General features: G+C 37.9%; 3 protein-coding genes across 3 annotated transcripts in view; 1 reads left to right on the forward strand and 2 right to left on the reverse strand.

Moving 5' to 3' along the window:
- The window catches only part of mbnl1 (muscleblind-like splicing regulator 1), a 55689-nt gene extending 51426 nt beyond the window's left edge, over nt 1–4263 (reverse strand). The window contains exons 1-2 of the mRNA XM_030159887.1: nt 4211–4263; nt 599–679 (exon numbers count right to left, since the gene is read on the reverse strand). The gene's annotated coding sequence lies outside the window, so the exon portion shown is untranslated. The remainder of the gene's footprint in view (nt 1–598; nt 680–4210) is intronic.
- Nucleotides 4264–4815: 552 nt separating this feature from the next.
- LOC115436905 (cullin-3-like) lies at nt 4816–16602 on the forward strand. Its single transcript, XM_030159879.1, has 16 exons — nt 4816–5039; nt 6806–7003; nt 7313–7426; nt 10640–10800; nt 11059–11173; nt 11550–11778; nt 11894–12039; nt 12157–12333; nt 12499–12669; nt 12765–12872; nt 13595–13719; nt 13821–13917; nt 14088–14222; nt 14317–14503; nt 15789–15934; nt 16030–16602. The coding sequence occupies exons 1-16, from the start codon at nt 4980–4982 to the stop codon at nt 16159–16161; spliced, it is 2301 nt and encodes a 766-aa protein (XP_030015739.1). The 5' UTR covers nt 4816–4979; the 3' UTR covers nt 16162–16602.
- A 1583-nt stretch (nt 16603–18185) lies between these two features.
- LOC115436912 (dehydrogenase/reductase SDR family member 12-like) lies at nt 18186–25486 on the reverse strand. Its single transcript, XM_030159903.1, has 10 exons — nt 25168–25486; nt 24228–24361; nt 24072–24154; nt 23902–23997; nt 23740–23821; nt 23576–23637; nt 23348–23452; nt 21540–21630; nt 18795–18932; nt 18186–18692 (listed from the first exon to the last, which is right to left on the reverse strand). The coding sequence occupies exons 1-10, from the start codon at nt 25221–25223 to the stop codon at nt 18523–18525; spliced, it is 1017 nt and encodes a 338-aa protein (XP_030015763.1). The 5' UTR covers nt 25224–25486; the 3' UTR covers nt 18186–18522.
- Between the last annotated feature and the right edge of the window lie 14 nt (nt 25487–25500).

Consider the following 25500-nt stretch of genomic DNA (forward strand, 5'->3'; position numbering starts at 1 on the left):
TAGACTTTGACAAACACACTCCTTTACTTTACTTTTAGATTTACAGGTTAGGATTTGGATGCCTTTTACCTCTTCATTTTATGTATGAAATATGTGGAAAGAAATGGCAAGATAATAATTTTATCATCTACTTATTGTCTAAGCTTGGTATAAGAAACTACTTAATGACAAACATTCTGCTTTTAGAGCTGCACCAACGAAATAAAAAAAAACAGTCTATATATAGTGCAACATGATGTGTGTAATGAATTATCAAATAGGATCTAGTCTCACATGGCAATGTCAATATTATATTTCTATGTTGCCCAATGTTGAGCAACTTTGTCTAACTGAGGACATTTTAAGTAAAGTGAAAAAAAGTGCAGCGCCATCTGACACAGTCTATGTCAAATACATTTTTCTATACAGTAGTAGACCTTCATTTAGTAACCTAGCAACCAGTGAACTCAACATGGCACCTATTGTAATTCTAAAACTAGCTAAGGGAGTGCCAGACATAATTATATCTCTCCTCAACCAATCACATAAGGCTCTGAGCCATAAATAACAGACTGCTCCCCTACAGAGCACCAGTCTGTGCGGAAAAGTCAACAAATACTTTCTCCTGTAGCAGCTCATGCTCGCTTCTGCATTTGTCTTGCTCAGAGGAAGACGACGACCAGAGGCGAGAGACAGCAGTCTATAGGATGACAAAACGAAAGAGAGAAGAGAGAGGAAAAGAAAAACAAATGTAGCCTATGATTACTGGGTCATAATGAAGGCTGGTGGATGGGCCTGTGGCTCTGAACTATGTCATTAAACACAGTGCAGAGTGGCTGGAAACTCTACAGGTCTCTATTTGAAACACTGGCATCTTGGATAACAAGGACACATAGCACTCAATTTGAAAAGTCTTTTCAAATAGTTGCCACAGACATAATATTTCATAAATGTTATACAACTAATCTAACAAGCAGAAGTTTTCTTATGAGCAACTGCGGCTACATTTTGAGACCTTATTATCCAAAGTGTAATGAGCTTCTGCAGCGCTCTGCAAAACAGTTTAGTCTCCTGGGCTTTATATTTAGATTTTATGACCAATATTGAATTCTAACCCGAGACATTTTGAACAGTGTGATTTAAGATGTCACTTCGATGGAGCAACAAATTATGACTGTAGTTACGGTTAGATCGTATTACATCACATGGTCGAAAAAGGACGTAAGTATGTTTGTTCCTTCCAGGTGATGAGCGATGGGATCGGGCATGTGTCTGCACATCCAGCGTTAGTAACAACTTATAAACAAACTGAACACTTAAAGGAATTTAGAATATATCTGACCTTTTAATGCCATTTCATCATTGTTACTGTGGTGACAAGTCAGCATGACAAAGAGCTGAATGGTTACACCATGACTGAGTACTGTGAAAAATCACTTGATGTCTTCTTTAAGTTGTTGCAATGCTTTTGGAAAACATTCACTTTTCAGGATGTAAACACCACTGAGAGAAGGACCATCACACATCCTTGCCATGTATCACATAATACAAGCCAATGCATCCCTGTCCTCCTGTTCAGTTTGTTTTATTTAGTACCTCATCACTTCAGTGTGATGTATCTAGTGAGTCATGATCCTGTCTGTTTGTGAGAAAGTCTATAAAGCTTACATAGGCAGGGATTAGGTCAAATTCATTTAATATTTAATCTACTGTTGGAAAATGTCATTTTTGCAGCAATTAGTTGAAGTTACTTTGCTATTTTATATTTTCAAAATGTATACAATGAAGGACAGAGCCAAAAAACCGACAATTGGTGTTGGCTCTGATTATAACAATATGTGATAAAATAGACAAATTCATTCTGCATGAAAGCCTGAAGGACAAATGAATTCCAGTAGAGGTGACTAGACTGTGTGATGTTACAGGCAGAACAGCCTGACCCCTCTCACAGCTCCCGGGACATTTTCTTCAAGCCTCCCTATTGGGATTCTGGTAGCCTACATTCCCTGCTTCAAGGTCGACAGCAGTGGCAAATTAAATTACTTGTCCTGTTTTGTGGTGTTGGCGCCGGGTCAACAGCAACTTGGCTAAAATGATGAGTGCAGGATTCTGAAGGGAGCCGCATTTGTCCTGACCCTCTGGTGTCATGTTTGCAAGGCAAGTAGCAGCGATGAAAAGAGCTGAAATCAAAAGCAGTGTATTAAATTCTGCTTCTGTAATCACTTACAAAAAATCAATTACCTCTGCTTTCAAATGCAGCACTTTATACCAACGTCCTCTGGGTTTACCCTGCTGCTGGAGGTTGTCATGTGCTGGCACATGGAGTCAAGCTCAAGCATATCGGGCCTTATGTTCTACAAGTCACACTATATAACATGCCACCTGCTGGGAATATTGAGTATAGCACTAGCAAACAGAACACTTTATGCACGTATCTATCATTTAACAAGAGTTTTGATTCCCACAAAATATGTTTTCATCATGCAGGCTGTCTGCATTTCATGTTGCTCTACTTATCTCTGCTGTAGGAAGAGTTTATCTCTCTATTGCACAGAGGGTTGTTATCAGCAAACACCTTACACACCACACGATGCAACAGGAGGAAGTTAAAGTATGCAATGTGGTGTAAAACAGACGCCTATGTGCAACACATGGATGATAAGAATGGTTTACAATGTCACAGGCAAAGTTATGAGGAAAAACTATTAAATACTTCAAATTCACATCAATAAAAATGAGGTCATTTTGTTTTAAATTTGAAAACCTTTTAAAGTTTGTGATTTTACAACTGAAATAACTTGGCCAGTTACATTAATCTGGTGATCTCTAAGACAAAAATTATGCACACAACCACTTTCAAACACTCACAGCCACTGCACCCCATTGCCACAAACACTGCATATATCACTACTGTTTTAAATGCAATACACAACATTAATATAATCTCTGTCCGAATCTATATATCATTTTATTTTAAAGGTTCTTCTTAAGACAGAGGAAGATGGTGTTTAGGTGCCATAAAAATAATTCCTGCAATTTTTGGTCACAAGACAGTTATGCAATTTAAGTCCATTAAGTTAATAAATAAAGATGATATCTAGAAGATGATGAAAAAAACCCATAAAGCATAAAAAACAATAAATATCAACGAGATTGAAATGCTGACTTCATAACATCAGTGAAGATGGACTAGATCTAAAATTAGTTAAAAACAAAGCAACTTTCAGGCACTAGAGAGCAGCAGAGCACCACCAAAGAGCTCTTTACTGACTCATGTTCTCCCATCTACATCTATATTAAAATAGTCTCATTATAAAGTAACAGCAGAGGAAAAAATGCCCATGCACCAGAATTAGAAACACAAAAAATACATAAGCAGCCAGTTAGACACAATTACTGCACAGTAGTTTTCTATAGTTAGGGCTAATCCATTTAACAGTGCAGAAGTTTTTAAGTCGTTGTACAGGAGGAAAAATGTCACAGAATTGAATCAGTGTTATTTTGTTGTAAAGTAAAATGTAAATTTCTATCAAAGATAGTGAACATTTTCAGGAGAAACTGTATCTACAACCTTGACCCCCAGTCCACAATCTACTCCTCTCCCAAGTACCTATTGTTGCTTTATGTTGACAGAGTAAATGAATATTTAACAGGAGGAGGGAAAGTAATGGGCATCAGATCACGAAGAAGAAAATAACCCCCTGTGCACCATGTGACAGGACTACCAATAGCCTGATGACTGACTAAATTGCTTCTTTTGATCAGTTGCTTATTTCTTCGTTTGCCCCTTGGTGAGCATTGAAATCAGCTATAACACTGGTGTGTGGATGCTGTCTTGTCTTTACAGGTTAGATGGGGTCGTGTGGTGGGCTGGATGACTATGAGAAGGATGCAGAGAAGGTGGAAATGTGTGCAGTCAGCACCATGGACAGCGAACAGAATCTAATCCAGGTGATCAGAGCCATGCGGTCCGAAATTCGAAAACTGGAGCTGGAGAACATGGGCCTGAGGAGAAGAGCTGGAGCTAATCTCAGAAAGAACGCCACAGTCCCTGTCATCACAGCAAAATACAGAGGTAGACTGGGCTATATTGTTACCTTTCACTGTCAGAAGAGGCGTAGTCACTAGAAAGATTTACTTGGGAGTCATTTTTTAAAATTTGTTTTCAATAATACACCCATATTATTTATCACTATCATATCTTAGTGCCAATTTTTACATGTGATCTCACCTGTAATTTCTCCTTTGTCGTATTTAGAGAGTGTGGTGATGACAGTGAGGAGATATTCAGTCTTCCAGCCGCTGCCCACCCATGAGGATTTGCACCTGGACAACAAAAAGATTGAAAAGAAAAATGGAAAACAGCAAAAATGAAAATCATATCGATCAAACTGTACATGGCATGAACCCAACAAACAAGTCCCACAACTTGTAACATGTAGAATTGATTTTCATCCCTCAAAATGATGAAGGCCTGCACCCAAAAAAAAAAACTACCTAGCTTTTTCGGCTAATGCTAGTTGGAGCAAAAATATTGCAGGTCATAAACTGAATAAATAATTTATCAATTTGGTGTTGCCAATTCCTTTCAGACCAGTACATAAAATATGACTTTTTCGGGCTAATATAGTTCTTTATTGAAAAATACTTACAGATTCCGTGAAGTAAAAATATTAACGTCTATGTAGTTAACTGCAGATAACAGATATTACCAACCTGTGGAATGCACCTGTCGGGGGACTCACTTTACTCTCGCGAGATTTCGGCGTTGCGCAGTGGAGTATACTCGTCCGCCATCACTGCATACAAGCTAGCACATTAGCTAAAAACCACTGAGCGGAGAGCCAGTGACAACAACATAACAGACACACAGACCGACCTAATTCCCAAAGGGGAGGTCGCTGAGTTTCCCTGCCGCTTTACTGGGGTAGAAAGGAAACTAGCAACCGCCTTTCATGTAGTCTATAAGCTAATTTAGAAGAGACAGTCGTTAACTAATCATGTCCAACCTCAAAGGCGGCACCAAGAAGGACACCAAGATGAGGATACGAGCCTTTCCTGTAAGTATTTACTGGCTCTGAAAGCACTGAGACGCAAAATATGAGCCTCGGGACCTGGGGATGACATATCGTTATGCTAGCAAGTGCTCAAGCTAGCTGGTCCAACGAGAAAAACATGTAATTGTTAAGTGAAAGCTGGTGTTAGCTTGACAATACATGCACCATAGTAGCTAGAATATTAGTTCAGTTTAGTTGACGTGAACTAGCGTCTTGGTTCGAGAATGGCATCGACATTAGGCGTTTGCTGTTGTTAACATATCTGAGGAAACTTTCTCAGTGGGAGACTAGAAAATAGCCACTAGCTAAGTAACGTTAGCAGGCCTGATGAAGCTAGCTGACTTCAGTAGCTAAGTTGCAGTCACTCAGCAAGTATCGTTACACTATGGCAACGTCGGCCAGCTTGTTTGGCTGTTGGTATTTTTTGCAGCACACATACTATTTAACACGTTATCATGTTGAGCTAACCCAGCTTCAGCCAAATTTGAGACCACAGTAAACATGCCTGAAGTAACTTGAGTAAGGCTGTTGACGTTTTCTGCCGAGCTGGCGTTGGCTCTCTTAATGTAATTACTGTTATACGATGATTTCATCAACCATTGAACACTTCTAACGTGCCCACGTATTTCGTTAATACCCATTATGTACATAGTTATCATGTGATCATATGATTAGTGTGAAGCCTTGGCAAGTGTCTTATTTTTCAGTGGATGTCCAGGTTTATGAGTGGGTGTCTGTTGGCTCAGTAAGTGAGTCAGTGGGCACCTATAATCCACTTTCAGAAAATCCTTACATGAAGATTTGATCATTTTTAATCTATTCAGTGTTAGAACTGTAAATCAGAAAGTTTTATTAATTGCTCTTGCCATTGTATTTCTAATTACTCTTGAGACCTACTCATCCTGTGTCCTCAAAACCTTAGCCTTATTTAGGTTAACTCACTAGGGATGCACTGATTCATGTTTTTCTTGCAGATCTCAGTTCTGACACCTCACGTCACTAACTAGTATAGCATTTATTCTGCAAACGTCAAATCTATACTCTAGGGCATTAAATCAGACCCAAACTTGATATTCCTTATGAAATCCAGTATTTCCAAGTTTGTTTTACACGTACTAGCAGTTTGAGTGTATGATGTATTACTTATTAATGACACAGGAAAAGCACTTGTGCTTCTACGTTGTTTGTTTACCTAACTAAAGCAAAGTGCATTCTGCTTGCTGGGATTGTAAATTTTATCCTCAGTAAGATGGCACTGTAGTTACAGGCTTAACACTTCAACAAAAGAAGTTAAGTAGGTTATTTATTGTCCACATTTTCTAAACACTGCCAGGATTGCTGAGCAAGTGTGCTATGTTTCAGAGCCAGTGGCAGCTGTGATGTCTTTTTTTGACTGACGCTTGACACAGATAGTCCACATAATTTTACCTATTTTTGTAATTGCAGGAATCAAACCAAAAGCATCTTATGTTGGGTCCCAAATGGGCAATAAAATGATTTGAAAAAGGACTTGATGACAATTTTGATGATTAGATATTGGCAGTGAATCTAGACATAATGTAACGGCGGAGGATCACATTGTAATATTGATTAATAAGACATTTGAAGGTGTGAGAGGGTTGGTGTCTTGTTACTTAAATCATTTCTTAAAAATAAGTGTCTATAAAAATATTCACAAATTTAAAGATTAATCCTTGATATGTTGATTTTATACTATTCTCATCTACCTATTCCAGAAAAAAAGAGTAAACGGTTTTGTGCCCTTCTAGATGACAATGGATGAGAAGTATGTGAACAACATCTGGGACCTTCTAAAAAATGCCATCCAGGAGATCCAGAGGAAGAACAACAGTGGGCTAAGCTTTGAGGAGCTGTACAGGAATGCATACACCATGGTTCTCCACAAGCATGGAGAGAAGCTGTACACAGGTCTGAGGGAAGTTGTCACAGAGCACCTCATCAACAAAGTAAGAGCATCATCTTAACTAATGTAGATCTTCTTTGGGAAACTTATAATAGCCGTCAACATCAGTCATATTTACTGTTTAGACAAAAAATACTGACGAGCACAAGTCTCTATTTGTGTTCTTTTGTCATTATGTGTAAAGTAATGTAATGTCCTTGGTGAATATTTTTCATACAGATATAAGTGTTACACAGTATTGTGGTCCTTTAATCATTTCACATTTGCTCTTTTACCAGACTTTTATCAGAAACCTTAGATGACTAAAATAACTACAACTGCCCATTCTTGTTTTGTTTTTGGTTTTTTTTAGGTACGGGAAGATGTGCTCAACTCTTTAAATAATAACTTTCTCCAAACACTGAATCAGGCCTGGAATGACCATCAAACAGCCATGGTTATGATTCGAGACATCCTTATGTACATGGTAGGTGTCTCTTTTTTTTTTTTTTGGAACTGATGCAATTGTAATAGAATATCTACAGAAAATCCACTGCTAATGAAAGTGGATTGAAGTGCTTGTTTTCTGCAAACAAGCCCACCACTAGCTATTTTGGGCTTTTGAAGAAATGGCCTTTTTGTTTTCCATTCTGGCTAGCCTTCACATACATCCTACTCTGGACTTTGATTGTAAGGTGCTGTTTTATTTGTGGCCCTAACAAAGAGCCATTGTATCAGTATTTATTTGCTTTGTTGGATCACTGGCAAGAATAGTTGATTTACTTCAGCTAGCAGCAAGGCCACAGCATTTGCAGGATTGTTTGTGAGTGTGAGAGCTCCGGAGTTGGGCACAAGTGCAGGCTAAACAGTGACATGGGGAGTATTAACACTACACAGCTCTCCCGGGGTTCTTTTATTCCACACTCTCATTTTTTTGTCCTGGCTTTACCCCAGACAGTTGGCTTTCTGTTGCTTAACCACTGCAGACTCACCCGGTCTGTGCAATAAGAGCTGCCTGCTGGTGGTGTTACCTAAGGACTTCTAAAGTGGAGAGCTAGACAGATGCTGCGAGAGTGACTTTGCTGTTCTCTCCTTCTGTTACCTTGTCTCTCCCTGTGCCCCTGTAGACATTATTAATCTGTCGTGGGGAGATAGGGCTTTTTGAATTAAGCATTGAATTAGTCTGAAGCAAAAAAAAGCATCCCTTTGTTTTTGTTTTTTTTAATGTATTTTTACCTGGTTCTTGATGTAATAATCCAATAATGACAACTTATTTACACTGAAATAAAAAGTAGGAACATGAGGAGGCTTAATCCCATAAATACACCACAAAGGCTGTCGTATTTGCCTGAGAGTCGGTGGTCTTTGCAGGCACTGACGGGACTCAAAAACATTGTTCTGGTTATGACATACCTTTAAAAGTCACATGTCAAAGAAATTTGTAATTGTACCAGTTACTAACAATTTTATCAGTTAATGTTACATTTACTAAGAGGAACTCATAAGCAAATAACACTAACAAAACCATTAAGTTATTGGAATCTGATGCCATTCTCATGTTTACAGTAAATGTAGCAAGACAGAGTAAAGCCGACTGGCCCACAGGACATGAACACTCAACTCCTGTCCAAAGAGCTGCTCTTACCATTTTTCATAACCCTTCATCCTGGTTTGTCTAGAGGATATACACCCATCATTGATTTTGATCCACTGTCAGGTTGATGTCTCTAGTCAACACACCTAAAATATAGAAAAACTGGGCTTGAGGACCTCTGCAGCACCCTCTTTCCTATGGTTCAACACTGCATCACAAACGATTGATAGCTGAGTGTTTTATGCTAGTCTGTTGCTCACTTGTGCATCTGATTTCTATTAGGGCTGTCAAAATTAAAGCGTTAACAGATTAATTCATCATCATGCTTAATCTGAGTAAAAATGTTAATACAATTAACCCATCTGCAGCGTAGAATGACTCTGAACATCTCTGCCAATGCATTTCGGGCAGTTTGTCCAAGTATACAGGGTGGGGAAGCAAAATTTACAATGAACATTTAGTTGTTTTTTCTCAGCAGGCACTACGTCAATTGTTTTGAAACCAAACATATATTGATGTCATAATCATACCTAACACTATTATCCATACCTTTTCAGAAACTTTTGCCCATATGAGTAATCAGGAAAGCAAACGTCAAAGAGTGTGTGATTTGCTGAATGCACTCGTCACACCAAAGGAGATTTCAAAAATAGTTGGAATGTCCATAAAGACTGTTTATAATGTAAAGAAGAGAATGACTATGAGCAAAACTATTACGAGAAAGTCTGGAAGATACTATTAAAGAAGAATGGGAGAAGTTGTCACCCGAATATTTGAGGAACACTTGCGCAAGTTTCAGGAAGCGTGTGAAGGCAGTTATTGAGAAAGGAGGAGGACACATAGAATAAAAACATTTTCTATTATGTAAATTTTCTTGTGGCAAATAAATTCTCATGACTTTCAATAAACTAATTGGTCATACCCTGTCTTTCAATCCCTGCCTCAAAATATTGTAAATTTTGCTTCCTCACCCTGTAGTTACTGTTGCCACGCTTGCGCAAATGGCCAGTTGATCTGGTAGTGACAAACAGCAGAACCAACCCATAAAGATCGAAGACACTAAACAGATCATTGGCCCTCTGGATGGAAATGTGAATACAAAAAACCCAAGACGGAACAGTTGTTTCAAGTTGTTTTGTCGAAACTGTTGAAGATGCTTAATTAACACGTTAAGTGCATATATATTCCCTTCTTTCTTGAGTTTGTTTGCTCATACAAAATGAAATGCAATTGATATAGATTAAAAATGAATTATATTAGATTGTGATTAATCGAAATTAATCCACAGCAACCTTGTGATTAATCTGATTAAAAATTTTAATCATTTGACAGCACTAATTTCTTACAACCTCATGCATTTTTACACCTGTGCCACATGGTACCATTCCACGCTGCTTCCTACATAGCATCATACTCATGTCCTTGGAAAGGGGATCAGCGAGGTAGTAGTGAGTTGGTTTCCACAACTTAGGCTTATTGCTTAAAACCAAAGCCAGCTGCCTTCAAGTAAAAGAAAAAAATATACATTAATTATCATGAGCCGTATTACTCTTATGATTCATATATCAGAAATGTCCTGTCTGTTTAGAGTTAGGGTTAAAATCACCCCTTGTGATTTGGTTCTGCCCTAGACATGACATTGTGGTGTTATGGTCATATTGTTAAATCCTGTTACTACCTGACTTGGTTACTATTATTTCATCTGCCTCCCCCAGGAATACTGATGCCATCTGGAAGGTGTCTAAGGTGTAAACTTACTCACATATGTTTGGTGGTAATCTTCTTATAAAAGCTTTTTCAACCACAGTGGGGCTGTATACTGTGAAATGAAAACTGTGCTGGAATACACAGCTCGGTATTTATTGTCATTTGGCCGATTGACATTCTCATATTGCACAATATTGAATCACAACAGAAGCCAGTGTTGTGTGTCTGGAAGTGATTTCATTTGTTTTTAGAAGGTTTATACTTTTGAACATAGAGATTTACCTCTAATATTAGCAGAAATGCAATTTAAACAGAATTGGGTCATAATTTTTCTTCACATTTATTCAGTGACTAATGCATCTTTTTTTTTTTTTAAAACTTCCTTCTCTGTGAATCCAGGATCGGGTCTATGTTCAGCAAAACAATGTAGAGAATGTGTACAACCTCGGCCTCATCATATTCAGGGACCAGGTCGTGCGCTACGGCTGCATTCGAGACCACCTTCGACAGACATTACTGGACATGATTGCACGTGAAAGGAAAGGAGAAGTTGTAGACAGGTAGGCATGAGTATGACTTAATGGAAACTACTGCCTTAAGACTTGGTAGGATTACATGTTCATATTGTATAGATTTTGGAATTATATGGGTTACCTGAAGCTGCAGTAATTAGAGTCTTAATTCAATTGTAATTCATAGTCTGTTGCCTATAATTTAGCAGTAGAGTGTTATGTGGGGAAACGGCTGTACAAAAAGCTAGAATACTATTGAAATACATGAAGTCGAACCAACGCCATTTCTGTGTTCATCCACTACAGAGGAGCCATTAGAAATGCCTGCCAGATGCTGATGATTCTTGGCCTGGATGGCAGGTCTGTATATGAGGAAGACTTCGAAGGCCCTTTCTTAGATATGTCTGCTGAATTTTTCCAGGTGAGTCTCCTTTAGTCTTTGTGTTTCTGTGTTTTAGAGCTGAAACGATTAATCAACTCAAAGTGATCAAAAAAAAAAAAAAATCATTCAACCACAATTCTCCTGAATCAAAGCTTTGTTTCTGTCATTTCTCTGCTGTTAAATATTGGTTCCACTGTTGTGTTTCACATGGATGCATATTGTGATGCACAAAGAAGCTTCAGTTCAGGAAAACTGCAATAGAATATTTCCCTTCAATCAATTCGAGTCGATTAATCGAATCGTGAATTTTTGCATTCGCTTCAAGGACCTAATCCATGAATCGGTTGCAGCTCTACTACGTTTTAAAGCCAGCTGAAAGTACCTGTAATAAAACCCACAATGCCTGTACTTTCAGATGGAAAGCCAAAAGTTCCTCGCAGAAAATAGTGCCAGCGTCTACATCAAAAAGGTCGAGGCCAGAATCAATGAGGAGATCGAGCGTGTTATGCACTGCCTGGACAAGTCTACAGAGGAGCCCATTGTCAAGGTGGTGGAGCGGGAGCTAATTTCTAAACACATGAAGACTATCGTGGAGATGGAGAACTCCGGTCTTGTTCATATGCTCAAAAATGGCAAAACGGAAGGTAAAAGAAACGTCAACGATGATGTCGAAAATCAGTCCATTCCCAGTAGAGATTTAGTAACCTTTTGCTCAGCCTTTCCCACATAATTTCTCACTGGTTTATGTCTCTCTTTTAGACTTGGCATGCATGTACAAGCTGTTCAGTCGTGTGCCAAATGGCCTGAAAACTATGTGCGAGTGTATGAGCTCTTACTTAAGGGAGCAGGGCAAAGCTCTGGTGTCAGAAGAAGGAGAAGGCAAGAATCCTGTCGACTACATCCAGGTATGCTTTTTCAACCTCAGAGGATTACGCACGTTGTGTTCTGTCTGTTCTGTAAATGAGAGAGAAATGTGTTATTTTGTTGAGCGAAGCCTCTCTGTGTAACTGCCGCCTCAACAGGGTCTCCTCGACCTGAAGACGCGATTCGACCGCTTCCTCCTCGAGTCCTTCAACAACGACAGACTTTTCAAACAAACCATAGCTGGAGACTTTGAGTATTTCCTCAACCTCAACTCCCGCTCACCTGAGTACCTGTCACTCTTCATTGATGATAAGCTCAAGAAGGGTGTCAAAGGGGTATGTGGCTACTCAGTAAACACATCAGCACTCCTTCAGCAAATATCTTTTTTTTCCCCAGGTTTTACTGTTTTTGACACATAAAGTAGAGCCTTTGGTGCAGATATAGTCAAAGGTGCCTTGCTTCATTTGCCTAATTCTTTTTCCACCTGTGCTTGTGTGCAGCTGACAGAGCAGGAGGTGGAGTCGATCCTGGACAAAGCCATGGTGTTGTTCAGGTTCATGCAGGAGAAGGATGTGTTTGAAAGGTACTACAAGCAGCACCTGGGCCGCAGACTTCTCAGTAACAAGAGTGTCTCAGACGACTCAGAGAAGAACATGATCTCGAAGCTAAAGGTACAAGTACAAGAACCGTAAGTCCATATTGTTCTGTTTTTTTTTTTTTTTCCCCCGCATGTCCACTCAGTTGTTTCTGTCTTTGTTCTTTACAGACAGAATGTGGTTGTCAGTTCACCTCAAAACTGGAAGGAATGTTCAGAGACATGAGCATCTCAAACACCACTATGGATGAGTTCAGGCAACACATACAGACCACGTCGGTAAGGGAACAAAACAACACAAATCTAATCAGACACATACAGTCACAGGAAAAACTGTTAGACCATCAAAAGTCATCAAATGCTATGGTTATGCAATCAAGTACTAACTCCTGTGTGTATCATGTGACTAAAACACAGAAAAGAAAACGTGGAATGCCTAAAAGCACTGTTTTTGTCAGTACAATGTCATAGATATTGATGTAAGAACTTAAGTGATTTTGGTTGTTATCAAGAAAACCATGGAAAATGGCTAGATATCAGCTCTTAAATTAAACTCTTATGAGCTATTTTTGTTGTTATCATTATATTTGTCCAAATGTACCTTTAGTTGTACTAGGCATTAAAATGTACAAGAAATTGAAGGAAACAAGTGTGGTCTAATAATTTTTTCCACAACTGTAGAGTGGTAAAGAAAGGAAGCACTGATGAGAAGATTTAAAAGGTAGATCGTAAAATTATTTTATTTCTAGATTCATTGAGCAGTGTTTAAAGTGACACCTCAGAATAATTTGTCTTCTGATACCCTTTAAGGTTTAATTACCTGTTGTGACTAAAGGGTTAAAATAGGTCTTGTATGTCAGAGGCATTTGCAGTTCCACACAAAGACTCAAAAAACAATGTTGTGTCTGTTGTTTAATAACCCAGCATTATATAGAGTCAGAATATGTTGTTAATGTTTTCAAAAAAGTAAAAACCTTCCTTTGTTTTTTTGTTTTCCTCAGGCATCTCTAAGTGGAGTGGACCTCACAGTAAGAGTACTCACTACTGGTTATTGGCCTACACAGTCAGCAACACCCAAATGCACCATCCCCCCTGCTCCCAGACATGCCTTCGAAGTCTTCAGACGGTGATGCTCTTTCATTTAATTTCAACCATATTTCTAGATAAAGGGGCTTAATGACAGTAAATGTGGAATTTCTTAGTAACATGGTGTCATCTGTTTTGCAGGTTTTATCTCGCCAAGCACAGTGGTAGACAGCTCACACTGCAGCACCACATGGGCGGGGCAGACCTAAATGCAACTTTCTATGGAGCAGTTAAAAAGGTAGATGGATGATGTAGCTCTAATAAGGTTCTTTGTGCTATTGCAATATTTATGCAATCACTGGTTATTGTTTGGTGTAAAAATGGGACATCACATACCACACTGTGATGTTCAAGACGGTATAATCAGTGTCAAGTGAATATTCATTATAATTTCTGCTTTTCATATAGGAGGACGGTTCAGAATTAGGTGTTGGAGGTGCCCAGGTAACAGGTTCCAACACACGCAAGCACATACTGCAAGTCTCTACCTTCCAGATGACCATCCTCATGCTCTTCAATAACAGAGAAAAGTGCACTTTTGAGGTGGGGACTCAGCAAAGGTTCTGTTTTGCTGGTTTCTTAATGTCGCTGGATTGGTATGTTTAACAATTTGTCTTAATTCTCTGCCTGCATACAGGAGATCCAGCAGGAGACGGATATCCCTGAGCGAGAGCTGGTGCGAGCGTTACAGTCTTTGGCCTGTGGGAAACCCACACAGAGAGTTCTCACCAAGGAGCCAAAGTCCAAGGAGATTGAGAATGGCCATGTGTTTACAGTCAATGATCAGTTTACTTCCAAACTCCACAGAGTCAAAATACAAACAGGTACGTGTAGTTTGAAGCTCATGGTCTTAGGATTTCTGCAGATCGTGGAAAATGCTAACAATCTATGTGTAAGGCATTTAAACGTCTTTAACGATATAAATTTTTTGAGCTTTTTTGAAGAATGAATTTGAAGCCTGCCACCTCTTTTGGGGGAAAAACAACTCAAATAACAACAAAAATAACTCAAATAACTTAACTCAAATAGGTATGAATGCTTTAGAGGAGGACGTCAGGAAAAAGCACTAGCAAATAGGGATGCCGATTTGGCATTTTTTAGAAGATCAGATCAGATTTAGTCAAAAGATCGGGCCAAACCAGACCAGGTTCTGGGGCAGGGGGGGTAAATACACATCCTGCTCCCTCAAATTAAAGTTTCTGAAGGTAGGGAAAGGGAAAATTAGCTGCACAACAGCGGGAGACTTAGAGGAATTATTACATCTATTAGTTTCCCTTTCACTTTAAGGTCCGTGATGCGTGAGTCTTTTTTTTGTTTCAGCCCGCGGGGCTTTTGTGGAATTATTTGACCTGACCCAACCTGCCCCACAAATAAACTGACATTCTTTTGACCCAACCCGCGAGTAACCCGCTGATCCATGCATCACTAACGTACGGCACAGAACCCACCCCCATATAATACCTGGATGGACCTGTTCATAGACGCACTACAGCAGTGGCAAACATACGGACCGTGGGCCAAAACCGGCCTGCCAACAGTTCTAATTTGTCCCACAGTACGAATTTGGAAAGTGCAAAAATTATACTAAAGTTATTAAGAGTCAAAGGTGTCATACTTGTTTTAATTCAGGTTCCACATTCATCCCAATTGTGATCTCAAGTAAAATAATAGCATAATAACCTATAAATAATGACTCCAAATTTAAATCAGAATTTTATTGTAAAAAGCAGGTATCAGATCAGTATCAGCAAACTAATCCTAAAAAAATTGGATCAGATCAGAAGCAAAAAAATCCAGATCGGGACATCACTACTAGCAAATGTCTGCATAAGGCTGCTGCTCGCCTGCACATGAAATGGGATTTAAATTGTGTTTATTACAGTCTTAAATGTAACTCAGACTACAGAGGTTTCTTGAACACGTTTCATTCATAGATAGGGACAGAAATTTGTTTATTGATAATTTGTGTCTGTAGATGTTGCTATTATTGAAAAAAAAAACAAACATATACCACAAGTTTCATTTTAATGAAATAAATGCAAAGAACTACACTGACATCCAACAATTTCACTCTTAAAACTTCATCCCTTGTCATCTTTTCCACCCCAGTTGCTGCTAAACAAGGGGAATCAGACCCGGAACGGAAAGAAACACGGCAGAAAGTGGACGATGACAGGAAGCATGAGATTGAGGCAGCCATCGTCCGAATTATGAAGTCAAGGAAGAAGATGCAACACAATGTCCTGGTAGCAGAGGTAAGAAGTCCTATGTGACGTCCATTTTTGTACTTTCATAGTCTTCCAGTTCTTATGGCACAGATTTCTCACTCTTGATCTCTTTGTTTCCTCAGGTGACTCAGCAGCTCCGGGCACGTTTTCTTCCCAGCCCTGTGGTTATAAAAAAGCGTATAGAAGGACTAATAGAAAGAGAATACTTGGCAAGGACACCAGAGGACCGTAAGGTGTACACCTACGTCGCATAGAGATAACTGTGGATGTGAGGAGGAAGAGACTGTGGGGGGGTGGGATTTGTTAGTTTTCTTTGGACTGTTGTTTCGCATGGACTGGAAGTTTCTTTTCAAGACAAATGCTGACCTGATTCATCATCCCTTACAAAAAACACAATATACACACATGAATGGGGAATAAAATGTTGGCACAGAAGAAAAAAAAATCTCCTAGATGATTTTTAAATCAGGCCTGGTCTTCCCATTCCCTGTGAATTTTAACATGGTTGGATCCAGCTTCAAGCTTTTCACTGTTTTACCCTTGTAGAGATCAAACTTGCAAAGAATTCCTTGGGAAAAATGTGAATGCACCACATTATTTTTTTTTTTGTTTCAATAATAATGATTCATTAATAAAATTATTAAAAAGAGCAAAAATGTGGATTGTCACAAAGCAAAAATAAAAAATAACGAGTATGGATGCTTTGTAGTCTTTCACGTACGTGGTTTTCTTATTTTGAACATTTGTCTCGATATTTCTTTTCCAGTCGTCTCACAAGTCTTCATTGTTATTGACACGTAGCAGTTGGTGTGAAAACACATCGATCCTGTCTTGAAGGGTGAGTCCCAAACAACTGACAAATTGAATGAAATGCTGTCATCTGCTTCTTTTCTAACTTGTTTATTAAATAAAGTACACATTTGTTGTTCATGGAGAGAACCAATATTCAGGAAGCAGATGATGGCTATTTTTCACATTGCCTTCTTTTCACATTTACTGTTCAATGCACTTGTCAAACAGCTTCATTGATGGTGCTAGCAGATTATGCAGCTTGAGTGTTTTACACAGATTCATCAGATACTAAGGAGAGCAGTGTGTGCCAACATTTAAGCACTGCCAGGTACAGTATGAACGCCACTAAATGTCTGTCATAAGTAAAAACACATTCAACATAACAGATGTGTACTTCACCGTTTAGGTGACTGATACTCAGTCTAAATCAGGGCTGTCAAATTCTTTTTAGTTCAGGGGCTCGATACAGCGCAATGTCATCTCACGAAGGCCAGACCAGTCAAGTAATAGGCATAATGACCTAGAGATAATATTCAAAATTCTTCTTGTTTTAGTGTGAAAAAAGTAAAATTATGAAAATATGAATAACCTGAACAATATACAACTTGAAGTGCAATTACCACAATTTTATATTTCAGCTCATTATTAACGTAAGTTAACCACCTAAGACCCAGGAAATGTCAGCAAAGTACAAGCTTTTTTTGGTTTTTATTAGATAAGTGCCTATATTGGAAACATCATGATGCAACATTTTTTTTCAGATGCAGTTTTTAAAATTTTTATGGAATGTCCTTTGTTTTGGACAGTTTTCTCTTTATTGTATAAAGTTGTGAAACTCTTGTCCACAAATGTGGACAGAAAACCCATAGCTGGGTCTTAGGAGGTTAAAGATCACAGTGGATCTACAAATGCACAAAATACTTGGTGTCACCATAATATTGTTAAAATTGTACCAATTTTTCTTAGACATTTGAGGTTCATATTCTGGTTATTCACATTTTAATGTGAAGGCATAGTTTGTAATTGTAAATATTTTCAGAATGGAATTTTACTTTTTTCATTATGTCATTATTTATAGGTTATTATGCTATTATTTTACTCGAGATCACATTGGACCGTATAGTCATGGAAAAAATTATTAGACCATCAAAAGTACAATGGTTATGCAATGAAGTACTAACTCCTGTGTGTATCGTGTGACTAAAACAGACAGAAAAGAAAACATGGAATGCCTAAAAGTACTGTTTTTGGCAGTAAAATGCCATAGATATTGATGTAAGAACTTAAGTGATTTTGGTTATTATCAAGAAAACATGGAAAATGGCTAGATATCAGCTCTTAAATTAAACTCTTATGAGATATTTTTGTTGGTATAATTATATTTGTCCAAACAAATGTACCTTTAGTTGTACCAGGCATTAAAATGAACAAGAAATTGAAGAAAACAAGGGTGGTCTAATAATTTTTTCCACAAATGTATGTGGCCCTGAACGAAAACTAATTCAACACCCTTGACTGTTCATATCTTCAGTGTCATTTTTGCATTTTGCAGATTCATCCCACAGGCCAGATTGTACGCTTTGGTGGGTGGCCACTGGCCCGTAGGCAGTATGTTTGACACCCCTGGTCTAAATCAGTCTGATTCCTCAGTTCTATTGAATCATTTTCAGTGCAAACACACGTAATAAACAGATGACGTCACAGCTGATTATCAGGTCACACAACTTTGAATGGTCCAGAGCATGTGTTAAAAGACAAACTGGTGAATAAAAGCGGACTGATTAATCTGAGATTAGAACTTAATGGGTCATGTACATATATATTCAGACAATGTGTGGTGTGCACAGATCTGGGGGCCCGTTGAGCTGTATGTCAGGTGGTTGTTGTTGTACATCCTTGGCCAGAGTCTCCATGTGATCCATAAACCTCTGAATCTCCTCATTAGAGCTGTGAGTCCAGGCCAGAGGGAGGTGAGCAGGAACAGGTTTACGATCTGCAACACAAACACTCAGGATGGTGGCGATGTGTACATGACTTAAGCACAAATGAAAATGTGGTATTTCTGCATGTATTTGAATGATTTCATGTTTCTAACCTTGAAAAAACTGCCCGCTGCGAGTTCTGGATGCAGTTCTGGACAGAGCCAACCACACCACAGTGTCAGCCCCTTGTCCGACACTGCGCAGCCTGTCGCCCATCATGCGGTGGAACTCAGGCATCGATGTAGAAACAGCTGGATACAAGGAGAATAAGGTACAGTATGAAAAACAGCAGGTTGTATAATGCTTAAAGGAGTGATATTTAGCTTTTTTTTTTAATGTAATTCTGCATTTTAAAACATTTCCCTGTGGTCTACAGGGTGGGGAAGCAAAATTTACAATATTTTGAGGCAGGGATTGAAAGACAGTGTATGACCAATTAGTTTATTGAAAGTCATGAGAATTTATTTGCCACAAGAAAATTGACATAATAGAAAATGTTTTTATTCTATGTGTCCTTCTTCTTTCTCAATAACTGCCTTCACACTCTTCCTGAAACTTGCGCAAGTGTTCCTCAAATATTCGGGTGACAACTTCTCCCATTCTTCTTTAATAGTATCTTCCAGACTTTCTCGTAATAGTTTTGCTCATAGTCATTCTCTTCTTTCCATTATAAACAGTCTTTATGGACACTCCAACTATTTTTGAAATCTCCTTTGGTGTGACGAGTGCATTCAGCAAATCACACACTCTTTGACGTTTGCTTTCCTGATTACTCATATGGGCAAAAGTTTCTGAAAAGGTATGGATAATAGTGTTAGGTATGATTATGACATCAATATATGTTTGGTTTCAAAACAATTGACGTAGTGCCTGCTGAGAAAAAACAACTAAATGTTCATTGTAAATTTTGCTTCCCCACCCTGTACATAAACTGTAAATGCTTGGGTCGGCTTGAAGTTTGGACATTTTCAGTGTGGACTACAACTGCTGCTGCTGACAAACAATTATGGCGTACTCGGAGAAGTCTTGACCTTATCCTCCTAAGACCCAGCTATGCATCTGAAAAAACTGTTGCATCATGATGTTTCCAATATAGGCACTTATTTAATATAAAACAAAAAAAGCTTGTACTTTGCTGACATTTCCTGGGCCTCAGGAGGTTATATGTGCAAATGTCGTGACATAACTAGTTATAAAACGTAACAAATTAAGAAGGAATTGAAACGGGTTGTAGAAATCCACTCGATTCTTGCCGGAATGAATAGAAGAATAGCTTTGCAGCACGTGGAGGGTTCAAATTCAAACTTTATGAACTATTTGGGTCCAAATACACAAATAAATGAACCAAAGACTAATAAAAGTGGGGTTAGCAAAATATGACCCCTTTAAAGAAATCAGTGATTGCAGGTTCTAATAAAACCATTACGTTTAGTTTTTAGCTGCCCCTCCACTGGCTGGCTTCATTCATTTCAGATTTACAGTAAACATCTGCCAGAGGTGCATCTACAGGGGACTGCACAAACCCTGCTTTTCTTTTGGAACATTACATCAATGGAAATCAAAATCATCATCAGAGTTCCCATCCTATTATATATTTCAACATAATCTTGAGAATCTAAACGATTGATACTGATGTTTCCTTTCAGTATTCCATAAAACTCAGTATTCTATAATATTTAAGTATGTTAAATATGCTGTAAATGTACTTTTACTTAGATTTGGGGTGTTTTACCTATTGTACATTTTGTAGGTATTTGTAGATGCATAACATCAAATATACGGCGCTAACGGTGTCAGTTAAATTTTCCTTGTGGCTAACTTGCGTCATTCACACTTTATTTGACTGTTGATTAATGTACACTGTCCTTTCTCAAGTTAACAACTCAAATTGTGAAAACTGAACTATAGTGGCGCCTGAAATCTCAGGGTTTACACAGATGCTTGAAATCCTTGAAAATGCTTCAGTTTCAGTGTTGTGTTTTCAAGGTCTTTGAAGTGCTTGAAAGTGCTTGTAATTCTAACTTTGTGATGTGATATATTTATTCATTTTTAATATTAACTCTACCGGGTTAGATGCCAAGCCAAAGCTACTTACAGAGAGGTGATACATTTTGAAAAAATAAAACTTTATGCCAAAAAATAAAATTCCCAAGTGCTCTCAGGTCGACTCCAGGTACATTTTTATCTTAATCTTTGTCTCGGTGCGAGTGTGTCTGAAGAACACCAAAGTGGCTTCCCTTTTTTTGGATAAAACTTTTTGTTCTCCTTTAATTTCTAAACTTATTTCTATTATGAAACATAATTTTCGATATTTATAGCATAATACAATGTACATCTTTGTGATAAAAAAATGAAAACAATTATTCTAAGTATATGTATTCCTGTAGATATGGATTTTAATCCAGCAATAAGGTGCTAAATAAATAAATGACTCTTAAAAGTTCTTGAATTTTACCTTGAAAAATGTGTATGAACCTAGTGTTTTTAGTATTTTTTTTTTTTTTTATTTTGTAAGAAAAATATCACGGTCGACAACAGAGTGCTTCAAGAGTATCTCTCTACCCACTGCAAGGTTAGAAAGAGAAAGACTTGAAAGTGCTGACATTTATTTTTGTGAATTATACAAAAAACAAAAGTAAAAGTGCAATTCCATGTCAAAATGGTTGACAGCTCAAAAAGATTTTCCAACAGGAAGAAGGGAGTTGAGCTGTTTTCACCAACATTATGCAAATTTTTAACATATTTGTAACTTATTATGTACCACCATCATCAGCAGTGACGCATTTCATTACAGATGAGTCATATGATTCCATTTACAGATTAAAAACATGTAGTGTTCAGACACGATGAGGCAGTACCTGGTGTATCGACCCAACCTGGATGCATCACAGAGAAGTGTATAACAGGGTTGGCTTTGGCCCACTGCTGTGTTAGCACCACCTGCTGTCTCTGAGAGGAAACAACACAACAGTCTTAGAAACTGAACAGCACATCCTGTTTTCCCATTAACATACTGTATTTGCATCAGTGATTAGTAACTATTCCTGTTTAACCACATAAGATGAACAAAAACCAAGCTCAATGAAGCAAACGTGGATAACATATGGCAAACTCCCACACATCTGGAGCTACATATTCATTACAATGCTAACTGTCTGGACTGTTTACATTCAGGACCTGGACTGGACTCTTAACTTCAGTGGTGTTAAACTCATTCACTCATCATCAATGTGATCTCAACGGGTTGGACAAGTAAAATAATAGGCGTAATAATCTATAAATTATAATCTGATTTTTTAAAATTTTGATTACTGTGGAAAAAAAGTAAAATTACATGATAAAAATGTGAAAAACCTTAACAACCATGTACAACCTGGTGTTTAGAAAAATACATGCAACTTCAACAATATTATGTCTCAGCTTATTATTAACTCAACTCACAGATCGCACAATTGCTCAAAACATTTAGTAACAGGTATAGTATTGTTAAAAATCACTTTTTTCAGGTTCATAGTTCAGGTTATTCACATTTTATTGTGAAAAAATAGTTTGTAAATCTAAACATTTTTTTTTAAAAAGTTCACATTAAACCAAGAACCAAGGAGTTGTCATCATGTATCTGGGCCTGGCCAAGTGAGTAACAGAGTGAGAAAGCACCGTGCAGCAGTACTAATCATTCCGTATGTCTTTAAAAACTAATTTAGCAATAACCATAATACCTCAAACTGTAGGTCTAAGTAAGTACTTTAACAGACCATTAAGAAATAATAACCAAATATTTAATAAAAACATGAATTTATCATCAGTGACAAAGTAACAGAGTGGGGAAAAATATCCAGCAGTTATTCAAGGTTTGGAAAAAATACCAAAAAGTGCTGTTCCTCAAGGAAAGTGCAAATATTTAGCAGACCACACTTTTCTTCATATATGAGTACATTATATCCAAAAATGAAACTGATATCATTTTTATTTTGGTTTTAAAAGACATTAATTCATGGTAATGGAGTGAGAATCCAAAAAAGTAACAGAGTGAGGTGTTTGTTCAGAGTGATGCACCAGAATAATAATAATCAAAGATTTTTTTATTAAAATACTGACAAAATTATCAGTCTTTGGCCACATATGTTTCATTGCTATAATTAATATACATCTTTCTGCTGTTTTTTAGCTAATAATTAAAATTCAAAATCATTACAGTATTTGATTATTATGAAATATAAGATTAGACACAGGCATACTCAATATATTGAACATATTTATTTACATTCTGAATTTATGCTGTATACATTCATTTACAACCTATACTGTTTGTAATTTACACTGTATTCTCATATATTTTCTTATATATCCAGTTGTAATTCAGATAAAAATTAAATAAACACAGTTTTAGAAACTAGAGATATATGTCTTTCATACTGAGGAATCAAAAATATTGTTTTAGAGAAAGAAGAAATTGACCCTGATGTTCACTTTCACTTGGCCAGGCCCATTGGTTATAATGCTATTATTCTGCTTGAGATCACATTGGGCTGCATGTGGCCCCTGAACTAATACAAGTTCGACACCCTTGACCGTTAATATCTTCCGTGTAATTTTTGGATTTCACAAATTCATCCCATGACCTAGATTGGACTTTTTGGTTTTATGTTCGACACCCTTGGTCTACCTTATTCTGCGCGTAGATCATGACTCCATCAAAGCGGCCCTTCTCTGACTGCAAGTCATCATCTCGAAGTTTCTGGACCAGCATGCCCCCTGAGGACACAGTGATCTAACGGGTGGAGAGAAGAGAAGCACACTGTACTGAGGCGCTGCAATAAGACAAAAGTGTCATTATTCTGTGCGCATGATGCAGATGAGGAGATTGAGTGTGTGTGTTTGTGTCTGCCCATACCACCCTTGGATCCCGGCTCTTCTGTATAAGTGGTATGAGGGTCTGAGTGAGCATGTATACCCCTTAAGAAACAGAGAACGCTCGTGAATCTTCAGTCTTAACAAAACTGCATGAAACTCACAACTAAATATCAGTGTGGGTGTAACATCAGAATCAGGTCTCACCCATAGTGTTGGTGGCAAAATTCTTTTCTAGTCCCTCTGCATTCACTTCTCTCTTGTGTATCATACATCCTGCATTGTTTATCTAACAAAAAAAGATAGTGTGGTTCAAATAACAGACTGCAACAGCAACATAAGAATGAATGAATTAAAGTAAATACCCACTAAAACATTTAAGGAGCGATACTGCTTCTTGAAGGCTTCTGCAAACTCCCAGACTTTGCGTGTCTCTGACATGTCAACAATATGGACATACACCTCCTAAAATAACCACATTAATCATCATTTTTGTATATAAATCACTGCTTTTTCACATTTACTATACACACACTCACAGTATTCCCAGACTCCCTGACTATTTCTGCCCTGGCTTCTTCAGCTTTGTCCTTGTTCCTGCACACCATATGAATAGTCCCACCTAGAAATCAAACATAAATATGGATTTTCCAACAATATCAGCTTCATGACAGATCAATCTTTTCTACACGTACCTTTCTTAGCTATGGCCATGGCTGTTGCTTTGCCGATACCACTATTAGCTCCTGTGATCATAAAAGACCTTCCCACAACGGACACATCCAAGTCCTGGGACTCAAAGTGCTTAGATGCAGCCTCATAGCCTTTCCTGTGGATAAAAGGGTGATAATAAGAGTCTCAGTAAGGACAGTTTGACCTTACACACATGAAATCACAAGAATTTTATCTAACGGAGACTGCAAGGTGCCTCACAGAAAAACTGCCTTTGCTCGGTCTGCATTCTCTCTCTGCATGAAAGGAGCAAATCTGTGGAACCTACTCTCTGTTGAAATAAAATCTCTGACAATCTTAAATTTATTCCAAAAACTTACAAAAAAATGGATGTGCCAGAAACAGCAGTGTACTTGTGTTTAATGCTTGTATAATGTTTATCTGCTTCTTTGCTTTAACCTGATTATTTTCTTTCCTATACCACAGTTTTGTATGTAAAAGGTCATTGTCTCTTCATTCCTCTCTGTGTATTTTAACTTTTCATAAAAGCCCATCCAGGGACCGGTGCTGCAAATGAGCTTTTGCTATAAACACTATGATGCATGCATGGGATTGGGGTGTTACAGTTGGTCTATGTCTTTTGTATCTGTCCCTATCAAATAAACCAAACAAACAAACAAACAAATGCATACATACATACGTACATACATACATACATACATACATACATACATAAATAAATGTTTTTCTGGTAGAATTAGGTAATAGGAATGTCATTGTCGATGGAACTATTGTGAACATGAAGAAGGGCCAGTTTGTGGCTACATAAGCTGGTAAAATGACATATATCTAATAGAAAACAAATCCTCCAGCTGCACAAATAGTACAGGTTGCAAAGAAAAACAACTGATATTAGATTTAAAAATATTTTATGGAAAATCTTGATAATTACAGCCTACTGACCTTGTGTATTGATGAATTCCGTTCAGAAACCACACAGCATTGCGGTATAGAGACATATTATCAAAAGAAGATCCCAAGAAATCCAGTATCTTTCCAGTCCTTATCAGCCACTTTCAATGACAGATGTGTAGAATGGAAAAGCAGCAGCAGCAGCAGAGCACACACTGCCCTCTAGTGGCCAAAACTGGAAATGACATGTACACTTTCTCCTGTGTATTAAAAGTCTTTATCCGCTCATTCATTAAATATGTCTTTGCAGATCACGTGATGGAATAAATCTGTAAATGTTATGACAGGCCGGATGCATCCTTAAAGCTGAGACCTGGGATAACC

This window comes from Sphaeramia orbicularis, chromosome 17, assembly GCF_902148855.1.
Source record: "Sphaeramia orbicularis chromosome 17, fSphaOr1.1, whole genome shotgun sequence".
Lineage (NCBI taxonomy): Eukaryota > Metazoa > Chordata > Actinopteri > Kurtiformes > Apogonidae > Sphaeramia > Sphaeramia orbicularis.